The sequence below is a fragment of the Microtus oregoni genome, unplaced genomic scaffold, assembly GCF_018167655.1.
Source record: "Microtus oregoni isolate MIOR12 unplaced genomic scaffold, Mior012 000010F_ref0000083, whole genome shotgun sequence".
Lineage (NCBI taxonomy): Eukaryota > Metazoa > Chordata > Mammalia > Rodentia > Cricetidae > Microtus > Microtus oregoni.
This window is the reverse complement of record NW_024543069.1, coordinates 55,157,996-55,183,217: the sequence shown is the minus strand read 5'-3', so window position 1 is coordinate 55,183,217 and position 25,222 is coordinate 55,157,996. Positions and strand designations below refer to the sequence as shown.

Sequence of the window (25,222 nt, the reverse complement as noted above, 5' to 3'; positions counted from 1 at the left end):
GGAAACAACCCATCACCTTAATTATAGCACTTTTCAGTCTCCCCCCTTCCCTTTATACAGTTTTTCATTTGTTAAAGCTCAAGCCTTAAGAACAAAGATACAAGACCATACCATGTTTATAGCCACTGCTTATGCAAGCAAGGGAGCACACCCATGTTACATTGTTTAAAATACGACTTGCATCAACAACAAAAGAATCTTTTTAAGAATGGCATGCCGATACAGTGTTTCCCGTCTCCCTTTTTCCTCTTTCTCTACACAGTTCATCTTCAACACTAACTCACAGGCAGGTACACAACTCACGTGCAGGTAATGAGGCAGAAAGCACAATGCAATTAGAATAAAAAGACAGAGGTTCATGGCAAGAAACCAGCTAGCGGCAGAAAATAAAAAAAACCCTTCAAACTGAGAAAGATCGAGAGCAGCCACCAGCACAGGTTCAAAGATCACTTTTTATTGCACTTCCCTAAAGATCCACCAAGAGCACACCCATCTCCCTGAATGAATGGGATTACTTCTGCTGCATGGTTAGTTTATAATGGAAAAGAAAATAGCCTAATTCTAAAGGCCCAGAAACAATGCAAATGGAAGCTGTAAGCAGTGTTCCCACATCTCCTCTCTGTACCTTGCTTGCCCAAATCCCATTTCATCTGCTTCTCTGCTTTGAGGAAAATGACTGATTTTCAGTCTTAAGCTTAAGAGGCCCCTACTTTCCTGCCCAGGAAGAGAACAAAAGGCATGTCTTCCAAATGGAGAGGCATTTGCTTGAGTCAAGATAGAGGCCTGAGGGAAGGTCCTAACGCCTGGTTCCAGGTTCATCACATCCAAGAGCATCAGGGAACATGTCAATGTGGTTGAAACTTCCAAGTCCCATTCTTCTCTCAACTCTATGTTCTTAGGCCAAGTCTCGACCCACTAAGACTTGGTTGCCTCTTTGCCATCGTCAACGCTTGCAACTCGAGGCCTGTCTGCATAGCCCCAAAGTATCATAAGCTACTGGAAAGTCTTACCTTCAAGCCACCGAGCCCTGTGTTTATTTAACCTAAGTGCACATTTGCCACTCAAATGAGACTATTTATATATCTTTGTGCAGGCGAACAGGCCCAGCGTGTGCAGCCTCGTGCTGCACATGACTTCAAGGAAAGTGCATGCGCTTGGTTTGTTTATTCTCTTACAGAAGTGAAGCCCTCAGCCACTCTACTTGTCAGTCATGACCAGACAGGGTATGTGCACAGCTGTTAGAGCAGTTCTTGACCAGTCTTGAACTGGCCTTCCTGAGAGCTTTGAGAAAGCTCAACAAGCCACTGAGAGTCAGGAATGGGATGCACAAGAATTACCCTGCATCCTGGAGGTTAGAACCCAACTGCGATCCGAGCTCTTCAGTCTGGACCTCGGTTTCCCTTACAGTGCCTCGCACTTGCAGCCCCGTCCCCAGGGAGCAGTAAAATGTGCACACGGATATTCAACACTTTTCAAATGCGGGGACACGGCAGAGAGGGTAAGAAAGAAAACATATACAGGCCCTCTGTTCTACCTCTTCCCCCGCGCTGCTCGGCCTAGAGCTAGGAACAAACGGCAAATTAGGCAGGATGACTTGTATTCAGGAAAACTGTCTAGGTGTCAAGGCAAGAATTCATCTCTTTCTAGTCGGGAGCTGGACAGATGAATGAGTGCGAGGATAGCAAGTGGAGACGCGGGGCATGAAGTGGTGAAGCTTATCTCTAAAATGCTGTCACCTAGAAGGGTACGTCTAGCCAGCACAAACAGGACATGACAGCCCTCACACGGCTGGCACCAAGCAGGCCCCGGAGACCCCGCATCAGGTGAGGGTCTGTGAACATGCTGCGGTTGGCTGGCTGCAGGGGGGCACTTAGCCTTTGCAGCACCACTGCATGCTCAGTACGAGAAACCTGGGTGGAAACTGAGGTGGCCGCATCAGCAGCCAGGCTGGAGAGAGAGAGAGAGAGAGAGAGAGAGAGAGAGAGAGAGAGAGAGAGAGAACCAGCTGCATCTGAGCAGCACAAGGAGAACCTTTGCTCCGGGAGAGCAGTCCTTTCTTCTTTCCTGGGATGAGACGAGCATCCCAATTTCCCTCTGCTTTGCTTTGTTCTGCACTTGCTTTCTTAGGAAGAAAATGCCCCTTTCTGCTCCCAGCCTTCCAATGCAAGGGCTCGGCCTCCAGTCAGGGAAGACACTCCCTTGCTTCTTTTCCTAGCTTCTGAATCCAGCACCACTCCCCACAGCCGCCCTCTCCAGAATGCCTGCCTCCACACCTCACTGTGGGATAATTGACACCACGGCCTTGCTTCCCTGGAGCAGGAAAAACACCATCTTCAGCCTAAAACCAAGCATTGTCACATTGTTTCACTTTTAATTTACTATGGATAATTTTCCCTCACAGGGTGTGTGTATGTGCGTGTGGTGTTGATCTTCCCACAGCCTCTCCTTTCTCACCACTCCTGAATTTTCAAGCTCATTGCTCCCGGTTGGACAATGCAAGGCTCAAAGGTTTATCTGTAACCTATTTGTCTCTATTATAGGTTTCTAAACTTTAATTAAGTGAGAGACATTGACAATCTCAATCCCCAGTAACTATGGGTGTCTCTGGCGCCACCTAGTGGTGAGAAAGTGGAGCATCCTTTTTTTTTTTTCTCCTGCAAGCTTTGTCAAACTGGGCATTGCTCCCTTCACCAAATTCACATCACATGGAAAGAGAAAAAGCCATGCAAAACGAGCATATTTTTTTTACCTTTAAAATCCTCACCTGCAAAAGCTGAGATGGGTTCTGAAAGAAAAAAAAACAACAATTTTGAGTTAGAGAAAGGGAAGAAATAATTGAACAAACAAAGATGGCGTCTGTAAGATCACTTGGTAACACACTACAGAAAGTGGCCCATTTCTTGCATGGTTTCTAGACTGTGTCCAATATCACTGGGCAAGGGTGACTAGAGAGGATTCTCAAGTTGCTTTGGATCAAAAAGTCTTCATAGAGTAACGGGTCCGGAAGGCGTTGTAATCAGTAACTTAGTACTGATTACTTTCTCAGACCTGGGCTTACTTTTAGATGCCCAAGCCCTGAGAGTTGCCTGGAGGACTGGGGAAGTCTCAGTTGCTTCTTACATCACTAGGAACAAACACCCAGAACCCAAGGTCCAAGAAAAGCACTTGGTAATTTATGACAGCAACTCTGCTGGCTGGAGTCAAGACTTTTCCTTCTCAGGATCCTTTTCTGTTTGGGGAAAAAAAAAAATCCATGGCTCTGATGGGAGGTGGTCAGGGTCCCCTTAGGGAAATCCCTGCTTCAGGATGAAGCCTTGAGCAAAGCAATGTGCATTTCAGACGGGCTGGTTCGTAGGACTTCTGACCAGAAAGCTAGATAGGGGTGTCCTTTCTAAACCGGTCCTGTGGTATGCCACGCTTAACCCTACAGCTCCAGACTCCTGGGCCTTAGAAGTATTAGCTTAAAAACAAAATGTAGCATTTTATTTCTTATGCCATAATTTTCCCTGCAGTTCATTCAGGTGAAAGAACAGCGTGGGTAATTGTGTCATCATTCTTATATAGCATGTGTACCGATTTTGTCCACCACTGAAGGCTTCCATTAAGTCCATCAACCCTTTCCAGCATGTAATTCTGACTGGCAGGTACTCTTGGCCTGTAGCGTTTTCTTTGCTAAAAACTGGAGTCTGATGATGGGGTCTTGGCACTCTGAATTTTCATATATTGAATGCATATCTATTTCTGATTGGGAGATGGATATAAACCTTCACTTCACATCATACCCCTCCCAGCCTCAGCCCAAGACACAACCGTGCCCACACTTCACCTCCTCTACAGACAGGCGCAGCCCCACCTACTACTGTTTTAAGCCCTACCTACAGTGTTTTTAAGAAAGCAGTTGCTGCCTTTTGCCACCAAGAGAGAGGTAGTCACATACCCATGCAGTTCTCCAGCGGGACATCGGTGCTTATCCGAATGTCATCGATGGCAATCTCTCCCGATCGTCCTTTCCCTATCACTCCCTCGAACACAATCTAGAGCCAGAAGGACAAGAGCCATGGTTAGTGTAAAGACTCCCAGTTTCTGCTAACGGCCGTGCGTGTGTGTGTGTGTGTGTGTGTGAGAGAGAGAGAGAGAGAGAGAGAGAGTCATTGCACCTGGTACACATCTGTGGACCACATGGCTAGATCTCTTGAGATCTTAATTTAAAAAGAGTTGGTTCAAATCAAGTGCATATTTCAGAGGATAAGAAAATATAGCAAGTTGATGGATACTGCTGCCCAGTAACAAGAATATCCTGATTATAAGGACCACAATTGGAGCACACATAAGGGGGGGGGGTGTTAAAATTTCCCTAGTTATTTCTGAGGTTCCTTCCTCATAAATCCTTGAAATTCTCAACCTAGGTTATTTGAAAACTCAGAGGCCATGAGCAGGTGAGGGTGAAGAGGAGCACGAGGCGCCTAGGTTTGCATTGCCTTCTAGGTGACCGCTCCCTGCACACCGACTTAGAGATCCATTAATACAACAAGGAGACTGCTTTCTGAACATCTACTACGTTTTAGGCACACAGGTGAGAGAGTAACAAAATCTATTAAGACAAGAGCCCTGCCCGGAGAAGCCCATCCTACAGGGGGTGAGACAAAAATCTAATCCCAGCACTGACGTTAGCAAGTAGGGACCCAGGTTGCAAACCGAGGGTCTCAGGATGCTTCAGCCTGCGCACGGAAGCCCCTCAGCTCTGTGGTCTTTAATCATTCCTCATTCTCACCCTCCCCAGGTTCTTTCTGCAAACGAGCACATGTCCTCTGGCAAGCTGAAGGAGCAGTTGGCTGCCTGACCAGCCATCTGTTGCTGCTCTTCATCTGGGGAGGAGCAGGTTAATGCCTTGGCTGCTTCTCAGTCACCTCGTCCACAGTGTGTCTGTCTACCCCTGCCCAAGATGCGGCTACAGATGTGTGTGTCCATCCGTGCCACAGTCTCCTGTTCCATGGGATAGAGATAACAGAAAGCAATTCCTGGAGCTGAGACAGACAGAGAGTGAGAGAAGCCACTTGTTTGGGGCTCTCCCGGGTCCGCTGGCCACAGAGTTTAATGTCTATCCATCTGCGGCCCTTCCTAGATTCCTGCTCTCTGGAGCAGGTATGAGGGGGCACGGCCCAGCTTCCCCCATTCTGAGAGCCTCACTGCCTTGGATGTAGAGAGGCTGTTTGTGTTTATTTCCCTGGCCTGTGAATCCCTTTGTCAGTCCACCTGATAGCAGTCTAAAATAAAATGAAGAGAAGAAACATTTGTTGGAGAAAATTTCAGCAATATAAAAGGCAATAGGAGGAACAAAGGATCAAGTCTGGGTGTTGAGATAGGCTCATTCTGAATAACAAATAAGAGTGTCATTTAGTTGCCATAGCAACATAAGAAACACAATGAAAACAGTGGAGCTTAACCGCGTCCCTTAATGATGAATGGGCAAGGCTCTTTGAAATACTGAAAGAGGAATCACAATGATTCCCTTGTGTCTTGAGCCCGACTCACCTGATACTCCATGTCATAGCTGGGCAGGATAATGCGGCCATGTTTCCACTCACTGCCCTGGTCTTCACGGATGACCCAGAGGAGTTTGCTTTCCTGGCTGGCTTCCCGAACCACCTGCAGCGCCACCCCGTGGCCGCCTGTAGCTTGGTACTGGAACTCCATACACACAGGGTTTCGGGGCAAGTGCACCGGAGGGCTGATGAGCCGCCCATACTGGCCCTCTCGCCGGCTGTCACTCTGTAGTCTCAAGAAGTTCTTGTCATCTGGGGAAGACAAATCCAAATACAGGTGGTAAGTGCTTGGGAAACACACCACTTTGTAGCTGCGGCCCCTCCAACAGAAGGTCGGGCTGGAGTTGGGGTGTTTTCGGTGTTTTGAAACGTGTTGGGTCTTGCTATGTAGGTCAGGTTGGCCTTGAACTTACAACCTTCCTGCTTCTGCCTCTTCAGTGCTCATAGTACAAGTGTGTGCCACCATGTGGGGCCTGCTGAGCTCTTTTCTAAGGCTCCCTCAGAGTCCTGATTCAAATGTTGTGTCTCCTTGAAGCTCTTTCTTCCTTCTTCAAGTCACATGGGTCCCTGTTCCCATTCTCTGGATCATTTGGGTCTTATATAGTCCCTGCCAGAGTCAACTTGAAACCTTGCCTGTGTACAAGCTTGTCTCTTCTCTCTAGATTCTACGAGGCCTGACCCATGTCTTTCCCATCTTTGGCTTACCCAAAGGGTCAGTGCCATCTATTGAACTGAATTGTAAGGGGACAGTTTATAGGGGTGAAGTGGCTGCTGGATTAGAGGGTGACTCTGGCCAGGTGGCTTATGCTTCGAGCCTTTGTTGTCTGGCTGGGCACTGCCCAAATGAAAGACATTAAAAAACCTTCTGCCTCTGCCAGATGCTGCCAGGGCCTCAGTAACTGTCACCCAGACACTCATGTCAACCTAAAGCAGATCGGGGTGGGACATCCCACTTTCTTCCTGGATTTGGCATTTCCCGTACACACACAGCGCCAGCGGTTTAAAAGGTATGGCCATTTTCATAACGAAGGCTGTCTGTTTAGCAGAGAATATACATGTCCCGGGAAATTAAGGTTCACTGTCCAAATGCTTCAAGAATGACCTTTTTGGCAGATTGGTTTTAAACCCATCTGAACTTATGCAGAAGGCTGAGCTCTCATTACGGTTGGCAGCCCCTAGGCCTTACAGACACGGGTGCAGAGATGGGCAACTCCAGTCTGCGAGCAGAGAGCAAATGCACAGAGGAGAAAGGGGAGGTCTCACAATCTGCCTTGGGCACTGAGACATGGGTCATGGTCTGCTAAACTCCTCTGCCAGGTGGGCAAGGAGGGCAGGGACATATTTTCAGTATGTAACCAGCTTGGGATGTGAGGGGGCCAGACATGTTAGCCTAGACATGGGCACAGAGCTTTTCCAGTCAGCATCCATGGTGGAACCTTGGGTTTGCTGGGGAAGGACAGGCTCACATCCCGGAAGCCTGGGCAAGCACCCTCTCTGGGATGGGGATGTCTGGTTTGTGTCTGTCACATCTGTGGGCATCATCTTGCTAGGTGAGGACTCAGCCTATAGCAGACCTTCCAGCAGCAAGCCAGGTACAGATAAGGGAGAGGGGGCTGCCTCCAAAGCGTGACGTTAATGGTGGGGTCTGCCGAGGAAGGGTTGCTGATAGCATCACCAGACACTCAGTGGTCCCCCAACCCTCTGTTGCCCCATCAGATCTTTCTGCTACCAGTATTAATGATAATAATTACAACTCAAGACTGCTTTACAGGATACAAAGCACACGAGCGCATATTATCCCATCTCATGCTCACTCTATGCTTGCACGCTAGGACATCTAATTTTACTTTGCACACAATGGAGAAACCAAGAAAGGTTAAAGGCCCTGGCCAAGGAGGAAATGACTGTCCGTAGGTAGAGCCCAGACTTAACTGAGGGATACCCCGCTTTTCCACAGTAAACTTTTTATTTCAGCTGTCTGCAGGGGTCTTGCCCCAAATCCTTTCAATCACTCTCTGTTTGAGGAAAACCAGCTTCCCCCTAGGTCTGCTGCCTTGCTGTCTCAGCCTGCCTACCCCTCTTGGTTCTTCCTCTTCTCCACATGGCCCAGCTCTTGGCAGATATAATATTTACCCCCACTTTCTCAGCAACTCAAGTATTTGTTGGCTATACCACTGATCTTGCACCTTTAAAAGGAGCTGAGGCCCCTTTCCATGGTAACTACCCACCACCTGATACTCTTAACTGGGTCATGTGTGTCTTTTGTACCATCTAAGACTTTAAAAATATTTTTTATTTACTTAATGTATATGCATGTGCATACGTTCACATGTGTGCATGTGTTTGTGCATATGAGCATACCTCAGTGCACACATGAAGGTCAGAGGAGTATTTGCGGGAGTTGGTTCCTTCTTTCTACCATGTGGGTTCAGGGACTGAAGTCCAGCCATCAGGTTTGGTGGACAGAGGAGTATTTGTGGGAGTTGGTTCTTTCTTTTTACCATGTGGGTTCAGGGGCTGAAGTCCAGCCATTGGGTTTGGGGCAAGCACTTTCACTTGCTGGGTCACCCTATACTCTCCCATCCCAGACTGTCTTGCACATATAAGGTTTAATACTGTGTGCTTCTCCTTTTCTTAGTCCATGTAAACCACACTACTCAGGGAAATTTGATTTCATGAATGAATAAATGAATGAATGAGAAACACACAGAGGAAGAAAGAATGAGGACAGAGGGAGAATCTGCTAGAGTCTGCCAAGCCTTCAGATTCACGCAATCCTTTTGCCATTGCCTCTGTTTTCTTGAGCCAACAGCCCCCTTTTAAAGGTGAGGCAACCTCACACCAGGGTAACCTGTGGAGGCACCCAGTAGACTGGCAGGTCAGTGAGGGTACCCCTATCCTCTGTGCTCCAGTAACTTCTAAGTCCTTCCTTTTCCCACCCCATCAACAAAGGAAAGCACGTTTGAGAGACTTCTTATTCAGCCTTCTCCCTTTACAGTTTCACAAATAAGACCCGCTTGCTGCCTGAGAATTGCTTGGCAGAAATTCTGTCACTTGTGCGAATTTGCATTCTTAAGCAAAGGAATCATAGCAGAACGCTTACAACTGGGAAAGCCAAAAGCGTGCAGGGTGTGGAATGGCTGGCTGCAAGGATTTATCCGGGTCTATCTTAGCTAGCCACCCTGTCATTAGAACTGAGCCAGGCCAGAGGCTTCCCAGTCAGCTGGTCCGGAGCCTCCCAGCCCCCTCCCTTCTTCTCCCCCCTCCCCTCACAGTAGGCTGATAATCAGGATGCATGATTTACAGGACCACGGCAAGAACCGAGTTAATGCTAGTGGCGTGCTAAGCACGAGCAGCCGAAGGATCATAATTCAGCGCTGACGTCTGAGCTAATCCACGCATTTGCAGAGTCTCCAGACAAGCAGGCCTCTGGATTTCACTCAGTTAAATCATTTGTGCCCCACTTGTCTGTTAAGTGCTATGAGCTCCAGGGAAGAAAGACGATATGTAAATTTAAGGAATTAACAGGCGACATCAGTCAGAGGGACGCTGAGCTGCAAAACATCCCTGCCTGTCATGAAGAGAGGCCTGATTAGAACCAGGGACACCATGAAGGGAGAGGCTCTGACCAGGAAAAGCTCAAAGAACGGGAGAGAGAGAGAAAAAGGTAGAGGCTGGGGATGATGGAACTGTACAGATACTGTGTGAGACTGGAGTTTCTCCTTTAGGTACCATCCCCATGCAACAGAAGTCAGTATTCCCAACTCCTGCTCAGGTCCTGCAAAGGAGCTCAAGCTGGCCCTGAACTCAAGATCCTCCTGCCTGCTTTTCTCAAATGCTGGCATTGGAAATGTCTCCCACGCCATAGCAAGCTTATCTTCTCCATTTCTAGAAGGAAACTGAGGCTCGGAGATGTGAGGCCATATTTCCAGGACTGATGAAAGCAGGATCTGAACTGAGATGGGCCTAAGGAAGCTCACTGGCTCACCTGGGGTGGAATCCTGGCCTGAGGCTCTAAACCTTTGAAAGCCTCAGTCTTCCCATCTGTACAATGGATATAATAGTGGCATTACTGCACAGGGTTGTAAGAATGGAGCCTGTAAATCACTTGAATGGTAGCAGGGCTGTAGCAGGAGATTAGGCAAGCTACTGATGCCTCTTTACACGCTTTTGCCCGCAGGCCAAAGACCAGCAACCTGGGGAAGCCAGTGCAAGATGCAAAGGTATGGGTTATCTCAAAGACGGCTTTGACATTCTTTGAAATAAGATGATTTCCCAGACTGTCTCAACTATAGGAACCAGCCAGCTCCCTTCTGTGAGCATCTATAGAAGATGAGACAAAATGGGATACTGTCTTAGATCTTGACTGGGACTCTCTCTCTCTCTCTCTCTCTCTCTCTCTCTCTCTCTCACACACACACACACACACACACACACACACACGGTGAGTACTAGCATAGGCCAGAGGAAGTATGCAGGGACATCCTGACACCACGCCATCCATCCATCCCTTCAGAAAGGTCTTTTCCAGGCCACAGCCCCAGCTGTCAGGAATATCTCAAATTCAGTTTTACACTTCCTGCTGTCCTGTGGACACATTTCCTCCATCCAGTGGAGGACGCAGCCAGTTTCTGTCCTCTGACTTAGAAATATTTTCACTCATAAAATATTAAGAAGTCCAGGGGACTGGGAATATGGCTAAGTAAATAAGGTGTTTGACTCACAAGCTCGACGAAACACGTTCAGGTGCCCAGAACTGAGGCAAAATCACAAGTCTGTAAACCTCTCTATACTGTATTTCTATGTGGAAATGGGTGGAAGATTTAAGGAAAGCAATGGAAACTTCCGGGCTAGTCTGAGGTTCACTAGTGAACAAACACGCACTGTTCAAACAAGACACAAGGTAAAGACTAATACCAGAGGGCACACACACAAACACTCGTCGGGGGAGGGGGAAGAGAGGGGTGAGGATGGAAAGAGGGAGTAAGGGAGAGAGGGAGAAAGGAGAGAGAGACAGAGAGAGAGACAGAGAGACAGACAGAGAGAGAGACAGAGAGAGAGAGAATATGAATTAAGACCTTTAGTCTGTGCTTCTCCAGGAAACACAACCCTAGCCCCTTTTAACGTCCCCTCTCTGGGTCTTCATGGGTCTCCATTGACCCCTCTTTGGAGTTAAATGCTTCATCTCTCATTCAGTTCTGACACTCATGTATTCTCAAAGTGAAGACCGTTCTGAAATATTCCAGTTTGTGGCCTACCACTGCTAGACACTAAGAAAGTTCCCAGAGGCTGGCAGTTACCTGGTAGAAAGAAAGGTTGGCATGGCAGGGGGACAGGATTGCCTTATGACTTGCCTTGGTCATTAGGGAGAACCCTTTGAACTGTCAAGAATTTGTTTTAACATGACAAGTGGCTAGCTAGGACCCGACCCTGCCTGCCGGAAGTTCCCTTCTCGCTCTGTGTTTGATGGCTAGGAAACTGGCAATGGATAGCATCCAACAGAAAGACAATGGAAAGGAAGTGCACTCAGTTATCGAAAGAGAAGGAAGAAATAAGGTCCCCAAGATACAGTTCCTGTCCTCCTGAAGGACATATTCGGGAGGCATATCTGCATTCTTGACTCAGTTGTCGCTAACGACACAGAGCAAGCGACCACATGGGAATGAAAACACAAGTTCAAAAGGTCAGCGAGGAAGTGCAGAGGTCAGTCATTCAGGCATTTCTCCCGACGCTGTCTCAAGAAGGGTCGCTTGATATTTCACCTGGCGATTTATGACCCCATCTGGCTTCAGCTGCTTAAGTGTCCTATGGCCACGTGACTGAGGCTGTGCCAATCGCAATGAATTCAATTGTGTCTACTCCCCTTTAACAAACCCCGGAATAAATCACCAGCTTGATCCTCCTGGCTATCGCAAAGCCAAACACGCCATCTGTCCCTCACACATATCTCCTGGCTAGCATCTTGCCCTCCTACTAGAACAGCCATCTGAAAGAATATTTGGCGAAGCAGGAGACGGAGCCTCTTAGTATAGGTCATACTTAAAACATGAGTCAGCCCCTCGCCGGCCTCCCAAGGTCAGCCTATCTCTGCTAAGGTCCTCAAATTAACAAGCAGTTAAGGGAAACATTGACTTTGGATGAACTCGGCAGGGTGTTTTCAAGGTTTATGATAGAACATTCCATGGACATTTAAGTCTTCAGCCTGGCCAGTGCTTGCAGGCAGCTACCTGGAGATACTTTTTGGATGTGTCAGCTTCCACAGAAAGTTCTGCCATGTAGGTAGCTCTGTTCTCATTTTGACGCTTGCTTATCAAGTTGGTCCTTCGTGGTTTTCAGGAAAAGGGGATAGCAGCTTCTCTCTTGTCATCTTTTCCACACAAGGAATGTATTTCTCCCATCTTACAAGAGGTTTCATTCTTTCCTTGTCTAGCTGAAATTATCCCTTGACTATTGTTTATTTTTAGCTCATCTCTCCCTGTCCTTTAGTCATGGGTCCATAACCCCAGCTTTCTGTCCTCCAGCAACCCCCTTTGAAGGTAATTCAATTGGAGGTATTGGTTCTCAACTTGTGGGTCTTGACCCGTTTGTGTGTGTGTGTGTGGGGGGGGGGGGGTAGAATGATCCTTTCACAGGATGGCAAATCAGACATTTACATTGCGATTCATAACAGTAGCAAAATTACAGTTATGAAGTAACAATGAAATAATTTTATGATTGGGGCTCATCACAACATGAAACTGTATTAAAGGGTTGCAGCTTTGGGAAGGTGGAGAACCACTGTACTGAGGCCATTCAAGTGTCTGAATTGCCAGCTCATACCTGATTATTTGAGCTCAGAGAGAGATTTTTAGATTCAGAATTTCAAATGCATGGCTAGCTTACTGTCAAAACGCAAGCTTACTGTGAGCTCATCCTTCCGCTGTTTCCTGTGATTGCTGCATGAACTTGTACCAGCCACACTCAGGCACAGTTCCCTTTATCCTCTCCCTTGCACACACATGATGCATAAGAGCTCTAGTCCCCCACTCTGCTGGAGCTTATCAGCAACCAAATCTGCATCCAAACAACCCCAGTGAGACATCAACAGGGTCTACTACTGGTATTTGAAGAGACAGCCAACATGTGTAAACCCGAATGTTTTGACTTTTGGCTTTACTCCCACTTGAGCTTTCTTTGAACCCCAGTAAAGGCACAGTTGTCTCAGCTCCTTCTCTGAGCTGGGCACGGCTTCCAAAGGGTGTCATAGTCCAAGTAGGCTTTGCCTGTTTTCTTTAGATGCTTTCACGGCTCTTGGTCAGTGAAGTAAAGTAGCATTAAAAATCGCACTTCACAAGGTCAAATGTTTAAAAGAGCACGTATATTCCAGATCCCAGTGGATCATCCAGGAAGCTGTGGGGGAGAATTCTGTAATTTATGGTCTTATCTCCTCCCCATCTTGCTCCCCTTTCCTGCAATGGAGCTAGGAATTGAACCCAGGTACTCCCAGATAGTGAGCTACAATGTCAACTCTCCTTTTTCTTCTCCTTCTCAGACAGGGTCTTGCAAAACTTCCCAAATTGGTTTTGAACTCTGCAGCCCAGGCAGACCTTAAACTTTCAGTCCTCCTGCCTCAGTTTCTCTAGTAGCTGAGATTGCATGACAACACCACAAGTCCCAGGTCTTACCTCATTCTTGACAGTAATAATGATCATAGAAATAACAACTATCAGTAATATTGGTATTACTGTTTACTTGCGATACTATTTCTGTGGGACCCCCAAATAGTCCTTAATGCTATGTCCCTTGGTTATTTCCCATGACTGCGGAGGGAGACAGAGTGACATACACAGGAAAATCGAAAGAGCAACCACCAAGTACAACATTTCGAGAACCAGCTCACGCAAATTCATCCCCCTAACTCATTGCTTCTTGGTTTTCACTAAATCAACTTACAGAAGCAACATTAAGGATGTTTCCCTGCTAGTGTCCAAGGTGCTAGAGCAGTACTGTCTAATCCAGTATGTGATGATGATGTGGTCCACATGTAGACAATGTAGCCCCTGCATCCCTGAAAAAGGACTGGTACCGTGGCAGGACTGAAGAGTCGGATGAAACCATTTTAAAATTATGAAACTCTTTAAACTTATGATAGAGATAGCCACAAACAGTAGGGGACTCCCTACCCAAAACTGGAGAACTAGATACCAGGCCCACCCTATCGCCTTAAGGAGTGATTGTATCCTTCCTTATAGATCCAGCTCTCATCATTCTTGGAACTGTTTATATCAAGGCGTCAGAGCATGTCTGTAGAAAATATGTCTGTTCTGCTAAGCACACACTGCCATTGTAGCTTCAGAGGGAAGGCAAGTGACTTGTCAGAGAGGCTGGACAGGCTCCCCCGCTACCACCAGGGGGTCACTGAGTTTGGAACACATCCCCCCCGCCCCCCCCCCCCTCCCGCAAGGGGCATTGGTATGAACACTCTAGGCAGCTCAGCCACAAGAGCTAAAAAAAGAAATTCTGAGTGGCTTGAAAGACTGATGTTGGAAAACAAAAACAGTGGAATGAAACCAGTGAGTGTCTTGTCAGCCTGGAGCAACCATTACCACTAGGCAAAGGGACAGAGCTAACTGCAGGCTTAAAAGTGAGCAGAAACAGGAAAGAGAGCGAGAAAACAATCAGAAAACATCTGAGCAATGTAAGTAGTTTCCATGGACACTTGTGTTGTGTTTCAACTTGGCCATCTCACACCGCCCCATTTCCCTTCGTCCTTCCTTCTCTCAGCCTCAGCTGTGAATGGCGTCTGTTTACCTCCTTATGAAGAGGTAAAACATGTTGTGTGCTTCCAGAGAACAATGGCTCTGGCCTCTCTTTGTGGAAGAGCACAGTCAGGTGGCACTGTGGCTCTCAGGTTTGGGGACAGGCGCCAGGCCTTCTGCACCCTTCTGCGCCTGTCATCCCCGCCCTGAGCCCAGCGCAGCTGCTTCCTTTCTCACTGCTAGAAAGGGTTCTATCGTCTGCTTACAGTGTGATTTGGAGTTTAGTAAGCAGGACAGTCGGAAACAGAGAAGATGGGTGTTCTATCATCCGGGGATAAAAGGAAGGATTCCAAAAACAAAATTGTGACTTTGTTTCCTGGGGTCAGGTCACAAGTCGCTTTCCTAAACTACAGGAGAATAAGCGTTTTCCTTCTCAGCATTAGATCCAGCACTTCCGTATTGCCCTACTTTTCTTTCTGTCCCCATCTATCCTATTCATCAAAGGTTGGAACTGTGCCCATTCCTTAGCCTGCTCCCAGAAGCCCTCTCCAACTGCAGGGCGGAATGAATCAGCTAAAACGAAGACAAAGACTACAATTGCCCAACCAGTAGCGAAGCAAGGGTCAAGGGACAAGGTATTGAGGTGAGGGTGGGGTCTAATAAAGTGGGTAGAGGTGCAGGCTATGGCAGAAGGGAGGCGACAGAACTGCTGCCTGCTTGCTGGTGGTCTTGTAGTCTAGGGCTAGCCTCAGACACCCCCAGAGGAAACCTTTTTAGAAGTATGGGGGGGGGGCAGAGGATTAGAAAGGACTAAAAACAGGGCCTGGATAAGAAATGATCAATCCTCCTACCACACAGAGTCCATGTGTACAACCTTATTCAGAGTGCCCCAGCCAAGCTGCACCTTAGAACCCTCCCCTCCTCAATCCCCATCTCGCCGTCAGACAAAATATAAACACATGTACACACATACCTCATTCACCTTCCTTCCATTCAGATAAAGATGGGGGCTGGGAAAAACCACCAATTAATTGGACCCAGTCTCAAAGGAGAGGAAATGAAACGAAAAATCCTGGCTGGGTTATAAAAATAAGTATTTTTCTTCCCGACGTACAGGAGGCTCATTATATTAATTAAACATTATTGCCTAGCACGATACTGGGAGGGGATTGGAGCCGGGACTGGGGTAAGTGCTCCCTCTCCTGTGCCTGAGGCTGTGCTGAGCCTCAGATACAATCTCTCTGAGCGGGCACTCAAAGGCTGAAGAGATAAACACTTGAAATAGGAAAATGTTTTTCTTCAGAGCAGATGCTGTAACCCTCTGGGAAAGCAAGTGTGGGCTATGGTGGAAGACTGGCCCCCAAGTGTTCTTCTAAGCCTTCCTCCCTCCTTGAACTCCTAGGGACGGGGGTGGGGGGCACCGTCAGCGCTTGGGTGGGGGCAGCCCTGAAGAAGCCAGGAAGAGGGGAGCCCCTCCCCTTCCCATTTTCTAGTCTTTTCCCAGTGCACCTCATCAACATTTAGCCTGCTAAGTTTCCAGTATTAACCCTCTTTTCTCCCAAAGGCTTGTTTGTGGGTATCTGAGAGCCAGGCAGGAGGTGTATGAAAATTGAAAGCTAATCAGAGTGTTTTGGACCAACGCATGCTGGCTTGTGAACGCCACTTGTTAAATTTTCTGAAACCTTACTAGCCAATTAAATATAATCATTATTAAAAATTACATAAGCTATATTAAATTATATTAAAAAAGGAGAATAATAAATACCCTCAACTCAACATCTCCTGATCATTTCAGTATATTCGTCTCCAGAGGTAACTTAGGTCCCTTGCATCTATAGAGTGAAAATACACTCCCTGAGCCCCGTCATTGCATGTCCCAGCCCCACCCCCTGTGTTTCTGACCCACTGAACTGTGGGGAGAGTATTTTTACCACTGAATGTGTGTGAACCTTATCATACAAGTTTGGGGTTTTGTTTCAATCCCTGGAAAGCCTATTGTTAAAACATTTCCAGAAGGCACCTGTTAATGAGACAGAAGTAGCCAGAGCTGGCTGAGGGAACAAGAGGACACTAGAGGACGCCTACCATCTCCTAAAAACCTCCCAAGGGTGCTTTCTCTCACTTATCCTGGTTTCTCTTTCTCTCTAGCAACTTCAGGCTGGCCTGAAATCCTGAGTAGGCTAGGAGCCACCGACCAGCCAGGCGTGAGCGGATGGATGTCTGTGGGAAAACTGCTCCATGGTGGGAAGCTAGGAAGCTTGCAAGGGAGTCAGGATGATGACGGAAGCCTGGCCTTCCATCTTTCATAGGATGTCTCAGCTGCCTTACCTGGAAATGTTCGGTCATTGGGGCTGGCACTGCCGATCCAGGTGCTTCTGAGCCACTTGGCATGATCGTACATCCAACCGCAGGGCTCCTCGGGGAAGTCAAAGTTGCAGTTGAATCCAGAAGGGAGTTGTAAATCTTTGTCTAAAGGGAGAATAAAAGTAACCAAAAGGCCAGCAAGCAAAGGGGCCCAGCATGCAGCCAAGGCGATGCCCTTCAATAGCTGGCAAGGCCTGAACATGAAGCACAGAAGGAAGGGGTTCCCTTTGCTCATTTATTTCACTCGTCTTGGCGATTGCTGACTTTCGGGTCAGGCTTTGGTCTCATCCTTCCCAGCAAGAAAACCAAGTCGGCCAGTGGTTCCCATAGTAAGCAATTATAAAGAGATCCCCAAATGGCTTCAGGGTCTAATCAGCCTCCTCTGTCTACCTCATACAGCTGACAAGTGGGAAAATTGCTACTCCCTACGATGCCAGGGAAGAATGTCTTCAGTGGACTGCTGGCTCCTGAGAGGATCATCTCACGTCCTGCCAGCCGGGCTCTCAGAAGTGATGGGGAGACCTCAATGCCGGGGAGCTTCTGGCTGAGACAAAGGCACAGCCCTTATTCCGGAGGGATGGCATAGTTTGGCGTTGTCAGGAGGGAAATCTCCTGAGCTGAGTAGGATGGGGCATGTTTTTATCTGCTAGGCTGGAGGCTCAGGCCTGTCAATGCCAGTTACTGCGCAGCACCCGTGTGGAGCCCCTGAGAGCTGAGAGGGAAGAAAATGTTCTCTGTAGCTCGACAAAGTGACCACAATAGCTCACCCTGACTGCTCTAGAGAGTTACCTAGTTGAGTCCAAAGGCGGAACCAAGTGGGTTTTCTCTGGGGATCCACCCAGATCTCAAAACCCAGTATGAGTCAATGCTAACCTTGGAATTAATAAAGGGGTGGTCCAAAGGTGGCGAAAGAGAAAATGGGAACCCAAACCTGGATACTTGCCAGGACAGAGGAAAAGAGTTAGCAATGCTAGTAGCCCAGGGGACGGGGGTCTTTGGCCTTCTCACTTCCCTTCCTAAGTTCCCAGAGAAGAATTTCCACAGGGAAGGTTAAGAATGGTCTAAAGGCAACAGCAGCTGGGTAGAGACAAATTTGCCCACCATGGGGTGGAGGATGCTTGGCTTTAAAGGCAAGGGTACTGCTGATCTCAGCAGCAGGACGCAGATTGCCCGCAGACCCTACCGTGTCCCGCCTGCCCACGAGGGAACATTTAATGTTGGCCCACCCTTAGCCAAAGTCAGCTGGAGTGGAAAGGAAACACATGGAACCCATCACAGAAACATCAACCTGTGGCTTGGGAAAGCCAAGCTCTAGCCCTCACCACTTCTCTCCAAACTTCTCCACATGTCTATTTTTCCATTCAAAAATACAGGGTAATTCAATATACCATAATTCCTCTGTAATGTTTATATGCATACTATATCTCAGGAACTAAATTCCACAAAATGATCTTTTACTAAAAGAAAGGAGGGACCATCAAAGAAACCTCAAATCAAACAAACCACTGTAAACGGTAAAATTATATTAAAAATAAACTTTTGAAATTTTGCAGCAGAACCCTTAAATTTTCCTTTGGATTGCCGTTCAGCTAGACTCCCCATTCCCGTGCTCCTGCCACGCTAACTCTGAATCTAATACCATGCGTTAATCCCGTGTGTTTCTTTTTCAGCTCTCTGTCTTGGACATGTCTTGGGAGATTCTCCACTTTTCCTTATGAAACTAAAACAAGTTCATTAAAATGTCAAGGTTTTGTATTCAGCTAACCCTGACCAACAGTGTCCCCTACCCACACAATATACCAGAGCACACTCCCTAAAACACATGCATTCGATTCTCAGTTTTCAGCCCCACAGTTTCAGCATTAATTTTTGGCTTTCACCCCACTCTTCCTACTGAATAATTTCTGGAGCCCTGCATACCATGCGGGTAGTTTCCCATGCTGCCCTCCGGCTGTGAGCAGGTTCCCTGGCTCCATCAGCTAAGGACATCTTTAAGTCCCTCCTCAAGCTTCTTTGCTAATCGTTCCTCATTATGTTTAATGAACATTTAATAATAATCAGCAATTTAATCAGTAAACTGAGTTTGTCAAACTTAAAAAGTCCAACCCCAAATGCCAGGTGCTGTAATAAGTTGTGACTTATTCAGAGTGTCCTAATACATGGTGACCTGAACACTAGGAATAAAAACAGCCCTTGCTTTTTAGATCTTCCAACTACTGGCTTTATCTACCTACCTTGGATATGTTTCTAAGACAAAGGCAAAAAGGGGAATAAAGATTTCCCATGCGACGAGATGATCCAAACACTAGCATCTTGGGTTTTTGAGAACTGGCTGAGGGTCCCTCACATCCTGTCTTTGTCCCAGGCCTGTGAGATGTGACACACAGTCTGGCAGAATCATCCTGCTACAGTTTTGTAAATACAGGGAAGTGCCTTGGTTCTGGTTAATGGGTGGACTAACTTAGCTATCACGGAAAATGACCCTCGCCTACAAAGGGCACCAGGTCTTCATATGGCTGAGACACAAGCTAACAGGAGAAGCTCTTCCTGCTCTTAATTCTTGGGCTGGGGCTGCTTTTACTTTAACTAATCAAGGCAGTGAGGATGCGAGCCTTTCCCTTAGCAGTGGGTTTAAATCTATAGGGCTATACTAGTTGGTACAACATCTGAGTGTTCCTAGCAGCCACGGCCTCAGGCCTGTGAGTGTTTGCACCTCCGTGAACCCTCTTGTAAGTCAAGCTCTTGCCCGATCCCAGGCCATCTGCCTGGTCCATACCCAGACCACCCCAGGTGAACTGTGAGGAGCATGGCCATGCTTACCGTCCTCAAAGCTGCAGTTCTCCCCACACTCCGTGACGTCCTCGTCCATGGGATATGGGGTGGTAGTCTCCTCAGTCTTTATGGTGGGGCCCAGTGTCTCCACCGTGGGCTTTGAGTCTGCGTGCAGGGGAAGGGAGAAAAGAAAAATGCTCCAGCAGGATGTTCTGTGACCCGGCAGGGGAAGAAGCCAAAAACTAAAATCTTCTTTCTAGGTGTGAACTTGTGAGCAGGAAAGGGAAGACACACAGATGTGCACACAACCTGAGCTCACCCTTGGGAACCCTCAGTGGAGCCATGACGGTCACTTCAGTTGACAACAGTCCAGAACTCCTGGAGAAGCTGCAACAGGCATGGGCACAAAGCCATGCTCCTGACCCCACCCTGGAGGCTCTAAGGGCAGCACCATAGTGGCAGCCATGGGGGCGGATGATACTGACCCCAAAGTGGCATAGGGACATGATCAAAATGCTGCGCAACAAAAACAATTGAAAAATCTCTATGCTTATTGAGATTACGTGGGAAATGGGCGCCAAGCACTCTGCTGTTTCATGACTGCTGGTGGGCCTCGCTGCTTGGCTCTGCTTTCTTACAAAACACATTTTCACTATGCTAGACAGGATTTATTTGGACTCAAAACTAACTCCATAAAACAATTTGGCCTGTGGGGCCCACCTACAATAAAATAACCAGAAGCACTTGTCACCAAAGTTGTAAGCAAAATAGCAGCTTAGGAAGCCCAAATCCAGACTCCTTTGGTGTTTTGTGGCCATGAACAGATGGGAAAATAGATTTAAAGAGACTTGGGCTAGGTGAAGTAATTTGGGCTACACCTTCTAGTCAAGGTATGGCAAGTTAAAACACCCACTGGATACAGTTACTGTTCTGCAGGGGAGCCGACTGGGGTGGGAAGAGTCGGGTGTGGTCCAGAGAGTGGCCGCAGGCAAAGGGACACCGAGGCACCACGACTTGATTCAAAAGACAGAGGCCCAAAGAAGAGATAACCAAGTCTGGCTAGTTCTTCTAAAATCCCCCACCACCAGAGAAGCCTACCAACCCTTAGTAAAAACTCCAGGCTCCCAAATGCTGGCAACTTATAACAAATGTTATAATAGGAGCACACAAAAAACCTGACTAGGTCAAAGCACGGTGTAGGCCGCCGGTTTTCACCTGGGCCAGAGGTGACTCACACACCCATCCGATCACTCGTTTATTTGCTCACCCAGTCGCTCATTCATCAACTATTTCGGGAATGAATGAGATAGTGAGTCAGGTCATGGGTGGGGCGGGAGGGTCTGGAAACCTGTGTGTTGTGCAGTGGTGGTGAGTATACCCGAGAGTTCCTCCAAGTAGATGCCCTGAAGAAGTGAGGGCATTGTTCCTCCTGCCTTTGTACAAGCTCCTTAGTGCTAGTGCTTGTGATTAGGTGTCTTTGTGGGGTACCCTTCAGGATACTATTTAATAAAGTCGGGAGCTGAGGGAATAGGTAAAAATGCTGAAAAGACTTTTCACAGTTGACTTCCCACCTTTCTGCTGTTAAATACTATGCACGTAACCTTTCGTGCTCCCCACTACCGAGTCTGCCTTTTGCTCAAAGTAAATAGCAAATAACCTCGAAGCGTCCTAATTTGTGAGTTCAAATTTGTCACCGTGTCTCTGAATCTCAGACTCAATTGTAAAGCAAACTATGAGTGGCAGGGCGAGAAGTGATCATTTGAAACCCAAACGCACTGGCTAACAGGTGGAGCAGCCCTGCCAAGCTATTTACCAAACCCGCTCAGCCAAGCCCTTCAGTTTTTCTGTTTTCCTTTGGGGGGAGAGGGATAAAGGAAAAACAAGAAGTGAAACAAGGGCGAGTTGCAGGCAGAGATGGAAATGTCAAAAACAAGAAGAATATGTATTAAGAACTATTTCAGGAGAAACTGGTCAGCTGGTGGGGCGAGATAACGTGAAACCCAGGGGCAGTGAGGGTCCGGTGAGGTGACTGGAGGGCAGGGTGTGTGAGGGAAAGTGAAGAAACAGGGGACAGCTTCTGTGCCCACTGTTTGTGCTGGGTGCTCCGAGGTAACTGCCCACCAAACAGCAGCGTTCCTCCGAAATTAAAACCAGATGTCAGAGACTTCAAAGACTCAGAGCCTGGGCAGAAGCTAACACGCCTCGACTCTGATCTTCCAAGAGCAGGGCTGGACTTTGAAATGGGAAACCCATGGTTGTCACCAGGGCAATCTGGGGCAGGTTGTGGCTGGAGGGACAATCAGGGGAGGAGGACATTAGCAAATGTCCAGCTGGTCATAAGTCTGGGAGGGGCATGGGGCAGAAGAGAAGGGGCCAGAGAGAAATAGGACTTAGTTCCCAACTGGCTGGGTGACCTTCCCGGGACTGTTTCCCAGTCTGAAAGGGCGTTAGGTCAGGGAATGGGTTTAATGGGTTACTACGCCTTTTAGGAGTCAGAGCTGCAATCTATCAGGGTGTCTCGCCTGGTAAGGTTGAGTACTGCCTGGTGTGTGAGAGAAACTCCTTCCGTTACGTTTTCCAGTGTTGGGCAGCAGTCTAAATGCTCCTGCCACTCACGACAGCTGTGGCGCTTCGAGACGGACTGGTGCCACCCCCACTTTCCAGGCAAGAGAGGAAATAATTTGTCCTAGGTTCTGCCCCTACTGCCAGGGAAGGACTTGAGCTTAGTAATCTGTTTCTGGCATCCAAGAACTTCCCACGTGTGCACATGTATGTGTGTGCTTGTCAATGAAGGTGGTGTTTCACTGGAAATTCAGCTTAACTTGAGGCATATGGTCAAACATGTTTGGAGTCTATGAGCCCAGACGTTTCTGGGTCCTCTATAGCTTTAATTCTGGGTAAAGGAAACTGGTTTGTGTCTGAGGTAGGTTTTTAGTATCTACGAGGCAAAGATGATAAGCATTCAGGCATTGGGGGGCCTAGCCTTACCCTTATAGGTGTGTGTGTGTGTGTGGTGCTGGGGGACAGTGAGTCTTCCTTCTAGTAGAGATTCCAAGCCTAGAGGTGAACTGGGGCCCCACTCCTGGCCTGCGCCTCTGCACAGGATTCCCCTGTGTGTTTGCAGCTGGCACACAGGCAGCACTTTTCTCTCCGGGAGCCAAAAGCACTCCCCTGACATGCCCTTATTAATCCTTCATGCCTTCCTGTCGCCTGAGCCAGTGACAGGTACAGCAGACAGGAAAATGGGAATACGTGGGGCCCTGGTGAGGAGAAGCAGGAGAGCCATGGCTGCTCGGGGTTCCTGCTGGTACTGGGTGGGGCCTGAGCTCCAGGTGGCTCCCCAAAAGCTCATTTTGCCAGGCTGTGCCAGCTCTGCGGAAGGAGAAGGGCCAGTGGCCAGAGGCAAGGTAGGGTCTGACTCAGAAGGGTAGGTAGGGTATTCCATCCTTCAGCAACCAGCAGGGGTAAGGGTGAGCTCTGTGGCCTTACCCTCACAGGGAGAATTCATGGGGGCATTTGCCCCAGCCTGTGTTACCTAGCAGGGTTACATACTGGGAAGATACACCCTGCACCAGTATCCCTCCTGAGCAAACAAGCCTTCTACAGATGTAGCTTTGAAAAGAAAATGCAGTCTGAGTCTCTGACATCTGGAGGCCAGATTCAGACGTAAACTGATTACTTTATTGTCATGAGAGGGTTTTTCTTTCCTAAATCAACAGCCACTGTCCCTGGCCTGAAGAGTTGGGGGTCTAATTGAATTTGGGTAGGCGGTGGATAGTTAAGACTTGTCTTTCTAGAGATTCATGTTGAGGAACTGAAGTGATCCTTGACAAAGGACAAAACGCTTCCCTTGAGGGACTTCTTTAAGTTCAGAGGTGGTCCAAGAATTCAGCAGGGACCAGACAGTAGGTATGCAGTGAAGACTGACTGCCCTGTCCCCTGCCAGGATGCCAAGACCATAAGACCAAGTGAGCAAGATATGAAGACGAAACCCCCCTTACCTGTCCAGTCACAGCCTAGGACTTCCAGCCTCATCCCAATGCCTGCTGGTGACCATCTCTCTGGGTACACCCGCACATACTGTGCCGGAACTGGATCGAACCTTCGGATGTCGGGAGTGTCATAGTGCATGTTCCCTTCAAACAGCTGTAGGGAAACAGGTTGCTCAGCCTTCCTCCTGTGGATTTTCTCTCCACTCACCTCTCCCCACCACCACAGCTAACCCAGAAGTCAGCTTTCTGGTTGATTCATGAAGCATTACCATGTGACTTCATTTTAAATCAAGGTCTTTGTTCATTTGGAAAGTCCAGGAGGGACATTAAAATATGGAAATTGGGGAGCATTAGAGTGGCCATAGTCAGGGGAGGTCTAAGCTCCAAATGTGATTTAAGCTGACCTTGGCCAGGAAGAACAGAAGGCAGGGATGGCTGTGTTTAACAGTCCAGATTCCTTGCCTTATTTTTAAAAGAAGTATTTTCTTTTTCTAATGCTTTGATGAATGAGATGAGAATATAGCTGTAGATGGAGACTGAGCTTTTGTTTCCCCACTGGCCCAGACCCAAATAATCACACAGAAACTATATTAATGACAACACTATTTGGCCTATTAGCTCAGGCTTATTAGTAACTAGCTCTTACAACTGAAATTAACCCATAATTTTTATCTATGTTTATCCATGTGGCTTGGTACCTTTCCTCAGTAAGGCATTCTCATCTTGCTTCCTCTGTTTCTGGCTGGTGACTATGTCTCTGCCTTTCCTCTTCCCAGAATTCTCCTAGTCTGGTTGCCCTGCCTATCCTTCCTGTCTGGCTATTGGCCAATCAGTGTTTTATTAAACCAGTATGAGTGACAAATCTTTATAGTGTACAAAAGAACTATTCCATGGCATTTTCCCTTTTTTTCTTTTCAAAACAAGACCTTGAGTCTAGTCTCCTTTGTTAAGCTTTTTCTTCTAACCCTTGTCCATAACAACGTGTAACCAAAAAACTGAACAAAGGCAACACCCCATAATCCACTTTTTTGGGATTGTGGGCGTAGTTTTCTAGGCTACTTTCTGATGATTTGGGGGCCATGATAATCTTATGGGGACCCAAAGAAAATTTAGGATTATGGTCAAGTCCTGAGTGGAATATTCTGTGAGGCTGGATCATCTCTGCAGTCTTGGGGCTGTTCTGGATGTAGAACTCAGAGGAAACTCCGACATGTAGCTCAACTGGTGGCGTGCTTGCCTGCGTGAATGAGGCCCTACGGGTTGTTTAATCCCCAGAAGCATAGGGACAAAAGGATCCCAGTGACCAATAGTTCCCAACTCACTGAGAGTCTGAAAGATAAATGACCACAGCCGCTGTAGGGTAATAACACCATCCTCTTGGTTACAAATCGATGGCCCAAGATTGTCTTCTAGACCTCAATTTATCAGAAGTAATTTTACTAAAAGAAACCCCTCCTAGATTGCCAATGCATAAAATTGCTGATAGAAGTTGGAACTATGTGGGAACTCCACCTAGAACCACCTCAGAGTCCTTCACATAGGAAGAGTACGTGTGTTGAGGTGGCTATGTCCAGGAATGCCTGGGGGATCAGCCACGTGCAGGTACTCAGGATGCACCGTTTGCCTTAGGCAGGACATGCTCTGAAACTGGCCCAAATCACTTCTTTCCCAAAAAGAGCCACAATTTGCTGTCACCAGGGAACTTGTGGTCCAGTTTCTGCTCTATTGGTTGAAGGTTCTGGTTTCCAAACCCAAGTCTTTCCAAGTCCCTGGAATTGTCGACTGGAAGTACACATCAGTACTGTAAAACCTC

At 47.6% G+C, this 25,222-nt stretch overlaps 1 protein-coding gene across 4 annotated transcripts in view; it reads right to left on the bottom strand.

Moving 5' to 3' along the window:
• Nrp2 (neuropilin 2) overlaps window positions 1-25,222 on the bottom strand; it is a 117,001-nt gene that overhangs the window by 29,406 nt on the left and 62,373 nt on the right. For 3 of the 4 annotated variants that reach the window (XM_041658961.1, XM_041658962.1, XM_041658964.1), the window contains exons 10-15: window positions 23,419-23,563; window positions 19,466-19,582; window positions 16,610-16,750; window positions 5,533-5,795; window positions 3,938-4,034; window positions 2,765-2,785 (exon numbers count right to left, since the gene is read on the bottom strand). In XM_041658961.1, coding sequence (XP_041514895.1) covers window positions 2,765-2,785; window positions 3,938-4,034; window positions 5,533-5,795; window positions 16,610-16,750; window positions 19,466-19,582; window positions 23,419-23,563 — 784 coding nt within the window. Of the gene's footprint in view, window positions 1-2,749; window positions 2,786-3,937; window positions 4,035-5,532; window positions 5,796-16,609; window positions 16,751-19,465; window positions 19,583-23,418; window positions 23,564-25,222 lie in introns of all 4 variants that reach the window. The other variant, XM_041658963.1, reaches the window with a different exon arrangement.